This window comes from Sapajus apella, unplaced genomic scaffold (assembly GCF_009761245.1).
Source record: "Sapajus apella isolate SASKATOON/1434 unplaced genomic scaffold, GSC_monkey_1.0 scaffold10, whole genome shotgun sequence".
Taxonomy (NCBI): Eukaryota; Metazoa; Chordata; class Mammalia; order Primates; family Cebidae; genus Sapajus; species Sapajus apella.
Window position 1 is genome coordinate 36,964,693 of NW_022436950.1, and position 5,743 is coordinate 36,970,435.

The 5,743-nt window shown below is 48.4% G+C and overlaps 1 protein-coding gene across 3 annotated transcripts in view; it reads right to left on the reverse strand.

The window, feature by feature from the left end:
• Nucleotides 1-2,970, reverse strand: part of BMPR2 (bone morphogenetic protein receptor type 2) — a 172,839-nt gene extending 169,869 nt beyond the window's left edge. For 2 of the 3 annotated variants that reach the window (XM_032278629.1, XM_032278628.1), the window contains exon 1: nucleotides 1,646-2,970. In XM_032278629.1, coding sequence (XP_032134520.1) covers nucleotides 1,646-1,721 — 76 coding nt within the window. In that variant the 5' untranslated portion in view covers nucleotides 1,722-2,970. The remainder of the gene's footprint in view (nucleotides 1-1,645) is intronic. The other variant, XM_032278631.1, reaches the window with a different exon arrangement.
• Nucleotides 2,971-5,743: the final 2,773 nt, after the last annotated feature.

Genomic DNA, 5,743 nt, shown 5'->3' on the forward strand with positions numbered 1-5,743 from the left:
TCTCCCTTTTAAGAGACACTATTCTGATTGTATTAACAAAAAAAAAATATTTTTAAATCAATGTTTTTTCTCTTACCAGTTCTGATCACAATATTATGAGCACATCACCATAAATGAGAATCTATATTCTAAAAAGGCTAAGAATAACAAAGAACACTGAAAAGTGTACGTTCTGAGATTTCTACTCAAGGAATGTTTAAGGCCTCATATTCTATATTTTACAGGAACCACATGGCTTATGGCTAAAGAATTTAAATAGCTAACACGACATAAAGAAATTTAAAGAAAAATCATTCATTTTTACTGAAAGGAACTACAATTATTAAAAATATTAAAATATTAGTTTTAAAGTAAATTCAAAATTCAAATCATTTTAACAGAACTATATGGATTTATAACCAATTTAACAGACGTTAATCAACAGTAGGCATTTTTCAACAATATCAAAAGCATAAAAGGAAACTTCAAATTTCCTTTCGTCATTTTCCTAGTTCAGACTTTTAAAATGAAATAAGTAACCTTTGTATCTAACACAGCAATGAGAAATTTATTTAATGTGAAAACACACTTATAAGAAAAAAGTAATTGGAAAGGGTCATTTGGTCCTTTATTCGTTTTAAAAGCACAATCCATTTGCTCATCATAAACCAAGTGTACCAGTTGTATGTAGAATTCACTCCTGAAAATTTCTAAAAGCGAATTCCCAAAAGACTGCTTGAAAAAAAGAGTTGCAAATAGAAGATAAGGTCTTTTTCCTAAGGTGTCTGAAAACTGAAATGAAAATATCCAAAGGAAAGGATGACTACCATTTCCCTTTAGACTTCAGAGAAACGTCAAAGAACTTTGGGGAGTCAAAGCTCCTAGAAGTCTGATGTCAGGTCAAAGTTGTCTCAACAGCAAAGCCAATAAATAGATGTCAGGTGACTAATTAAGTAAAGTTATCGAAATACAGCCCAACAGTACGGTAATTCTCCAAAAGCATCTAATATGTGAGTGCCCAGGTTGAAAAGATGGAGATATAATTATTAAAATACTTGGGAACAAAATAATACCACTGATAAGCATAGGAAACCGTATAATACAATGTATCAAGAATCTCACAGTTCTGGCTTCCTCAACATTTATTCTATTCATTCGGTAACACTTCTGAATAATGAAAAGTAACATGGATTCCCAGCATGATCTAAATATAAAAATAAGGTTCAAGTGTGTGTTCTCTAGTTGATGTTCTTTTTACTATAAGCCAAAACCGCTTCTTTATAATAATAATAAATATATATATACAGGTCTGTTTCCTGAGATCTCCTAACAGATACTGTTCACTGGTGATTAAAATATTATTTTTAATCCTTGCATTACCTCACAGCTAAAAATGTCAAGATACCACACCCAATATGTCTTTTTTACCCCATGAAGCGGGGTGGGGTGGGAATATGGAAGCGGGGATAGGAAAGTACACAGGAATATTAAAGGTGATTTCCCTGGAAAGCACAGGGCAGGCGCACAGGCACCGGGTCGCGGCTCCGCTCCACCGCGATCCGGGGGACGCGTCGAGAAGGGTGAGCACAGGCCTCGGCCTCTGCGGGCTCTCTCCCTCGCCACCCGCAGGGGAAGTGGCCGGGACGCGCCGGCTGGGGCTACTCACCGGCCGCAGCGCTGACCAGCAGGATGGTCCATGGTAGCCAGGGCACCCGCCAGGGCCGCTGCAGCGAGAAAGTCATCCCTGGGCCAGCCAAGAAGCAGGAGAGCAAAGAAAAGAAATACGGGAAGTGGATACCCGCGGAGAAACAGCCGGGAGGTTCGTCTCCTCTCCCGTGGACTGATCGTGCCCGTATCACAATGCAGTTTGAAAGGACAAATGGCAGATGAGAGGACCTAGCTGCAGAGCTTTCATGCCGCTGCAGAAATTCCCTTCATTTCTCTCCCTCGCGGCTGGGGGGGGTTCCTTCGCCTCGGATGGGGTGCTGCAGCCATCCAAACTGAAGGCATGTCCGTGGGGAAAGCAGGGATCCAAGACGAAATCACCGAAGTTATTTCCCTCGTAGTTTCACAATATCAAAAAAATATCCAGGTCTGGGAGAAAACATATCCAGGGTGCGGAGGGCGGGGATCGATCCGAGGCCGGGGGACGAGTTCAGAACTAGTTCCCGACTGCCAGGAAGGGCGAAGCCGGGCGGGCGGCGGCGGCGCCCGGCGGCCCGAGTCGCATCGCCAGCGGCTCCAGGAAGGCAGGATTCCTTAAGTTTCGCTTCGGTGCTTCCCTCACTGTGATTTCGAGAACAAATCCTCTTCCTCGACTGAATCGAAAAAAGTGCCTGCCTCCATGGACAAGCCCACAGTCCCCACGCCTTTGCGGAACAATCGTGCGAGGGTCGGGAAGGCCCTGGCGAGGGCTGAAGGGAGGTGGGAGCGGGGGAGGGGAGGGGTCGCGGCCCGGGCTCGAGCTCCCCGAGACGGCGAGCGGAGGGGGTGCAAGAGGCTGCCCCTTCTAGTCCTCCCAGCGGTGCTCCCTTCCCTTCCTCGCTTTTTATTCCGGCGGCTCGATCTTGCCTGAGATAAATTCCACCATGAAAGCCTTGTCTTCTCCAGTCAATGGCTCCTGTGAGAGAATCACAACCCCCCGAGGAAGCCGCCGCCGCCGCCGCCGCCGCCGCCGCCGCCTCGTTCTCCCGCAGCTCTGGGCTCCCGGCGGAGCTCGGGCGTCGCGGGCCGAGGGCGGGGGGCGGCGGGAGGGCGGAGGAAGGTAGCCGGGGAAGGGGGTGGGCAGCAAGGAGGCGAGACACCCTGCGCCCCTCCGGGAAGCACTTCCAGTGGCTCCGAGCAGACCAGACACAAAGGGGGGAGTCGCCGCAGCTGCCAGTCTGCGGCGCTCCCGGTCACTGGAGTCGCCCCGCCTCTGCCGCCGCCTCCGCCTCCTCCTCAGTCTCCAGCTCTTCCCGGCCCAGTCTGTCTCTGGCCTGTGGTGCAGCGCGGGCGGCGACGGCGGCGCGTTGAAGCCCGCACTGAGTCTGCGCGCTCACGGCCCCGCCCGGCCCCGCCCCTCGTCCGGGGCTGGCTGAGGGCTCAGAGGCCTCAGCTCCGCGGGTCTCTCCCCTGAATGGCCGAGGGCTGGGTGGGGCAGCGGTGGGCAGCGGTGGCCTCTCTCCCTCACACACACACACATGCCTTCCAAACGTGCATGGCTTGGGATTCGCGTGTGTGTTTAAGAGAGGGCGGCCACATCTTTTTGTCCAGCGTTCGGCAGACTTCCGAGCTCCGGGAATTCTCCCGGCAGAGGCGTCTTGGTCTCCCCAGGACTCTCGGAGGAAAGCCTCGAGGGGCAGAACTGCCCTCTGTTGTTTCACGGGGCTGGTGCCTCCCTCTCCGCAGCCCAAAGAATCCGGATGGACCCGCCTTTCCCAGAACCCGAGACCTTGGCCTCCTCAGGCTCCCCTCTGACTCAAACAAAAGCCGGAATTGGAAAGACCACCCCTAAATTGATGTGTTTGCTGTAATCGACGTCCTGCTTTCCTCAACCGCCCATTCCCTTAACCTTCTTAGCTGACAGGAATATTGAATATTTGCAAGGATGCGAAGCCAGAAAACAAAAAAAAAGACTTTTAATTCTATAAATCATCCCGCTGCGTGCGCGAGCCTGTCGGTACAGCGCGATGCCCACCCGAGAGAGGGCCTGGATTCACCAGGGCTGGGAGCCCTGAGGGCTTTTTAGGGCACGTGAAAGGAAAATTGATCTAGAGTTGTGTCAGGACAGAGTGGGATCATTTTGCACTCAAGGAATTGAGAAGGTCCCATTGGTACCGCTATTTCCAAGGATTTGTGTAGTGCGTTTTTTCGATCTGGTTTATACTAGCGACCAGGATAGGGGAGGGGATTCATCCCGCCCTTACACCCCGCTGCGGGGTCAGCCGACGTGGGTGGGATTTTGCTGGCGGAGAGGGGAGAAGGTGACGTGCATGGCGCCATGATCGGAAGTCTGGGTTGAATTCTTAGCTGCGAGGTGGAAAATTCGCGTAGGAGGGCGATCGGCGATCTTGAGGGGTAAAGTCTGGCCTTCCCATCTCCCACCAGGCAGTACGGTTACTCTGAAGGCTGGTTTTGCTGGTCTTTCATTGTGGCCAAGGGCACAGACACAGTCATAGATAGACTACTTAAATCATGTTCTGCTTGCTTCTTCAAGTCTGCTTTTATCTCTTTATCTGAATTTGATGTAAATAAATCTCCACATTCCTTAAACTGGTTTCTGTTATCATACTAAACATCTTCCATAATTAGAGGTTGTAGCAATACCAGCCCCGGATTCTAAGACTCTTTTTAATTGAAATAGGTTTGTACTGTTTACCCTTTAGGCAAAGAAAAAAAGTTCTATATAGCAAAATCCCTTAAAAAAGACAAGGAGCATATGCTTTGATTCATTAGCTTTATTTATTTATTTATTTATTTATTTTTAATTTTTTTTTTTTTTTTTTTTGGCGACGGAGTCTTGCTCTGTCGCCCAGGCTAGAGTGCAGTGGTGGGATCTCGGCTCACTGCAACCTCCGCCTCCCAGGTTCAAGTGATTCTCCGTCCTCAGCCTCCCGCGTAGGTGGGATCACAGGCGCCCGCCACCACACTGGGCTATTTTTTTTTTTTTTAATATAAAGATGGGGTTTCACCATGTTTGTCAGGCTGGTCTTGAAATCCCGACCTCAGGTGATCCGCCCACCTTGGCCTCCAAAGTGCTTGGATTACAGGCGTGAGCCACCGCGCCCGGCCTAATTTTTGTATTTTTAGTAGAGATGGGGTTTCACCACTTCGGCCAGGCTGGTCTCAAACTCCTGATCTCAGGTGATCTGCCCACCTTGACCTCCCAAAGTGCTGGGGTCAAGGCTAAGCCACCGCGCCCGGCTGATTCATTAGCTTTATTACTGTATTTTGTTTCGTCCAAAAGTCCAAAATCAGAAACCAGTGTTGTTTTACGATTTGTCTTTTAAGAACTGAGAGTTTCTAGCACTCAGAGAAATTGGATTTTTGTATGTTAGAGATGCAGGAAATTTATTAGTTCATAGTATACTTTTATGTTCCTCAAATTGAGATCAAGTACTTCATCATTAAATTTTTATTTGCTTAAGATTTTTCCAAGAAACATTAAGTGCCCTTTGTGGTAGTTTCCCCCTATCTACAGTTTCAGTTACCTTCGGTCAACCACGGTCTGAAAATATTAAATGAAAAGTTTCAGAAATAAACAATTCATAAGTTTTGTTTTGTTTTGTTTTTGGGGGGCTTTTTGTTGTTGTTTTGTTTTGTTGTTTTTTTGAGATGGAGTTTCGCTCGTTGCACAGGCTGAAGTGCAATGGCACAATATCCCCTCACTGCAACCTCCGCCTGCCAGACTCAAGCGATTGTCCTGCCTCAGCCTCCCAAGTAGTTAGGATTATGGGCATGCGCCACTACGCCCAGCTAATTTTGTATTTTTAGTAGAACCAGGGTTTCACCAGGCTGGTCAGGCTGGTCTCAAACTCCCGACCTCTGGTGATCCACCCATCTCGGCCTCCCAAAGTACTGGGATTACAGGTGTTAGCCACCTCACCCCATCTCAGAAGTTTTAAATTGAGTACTGTTCTAACTAGCTGTGATAAAATCTCTGCCATCCCACACCGTCCTGTTGAGATGTGAATCATCCGTTTGTACAGTGTATCCGCTATAACCTCCTTAATGACTTAGTAGCAGTCTCATCAGATAGACTGTGGCAATGTGCAGTATCCAA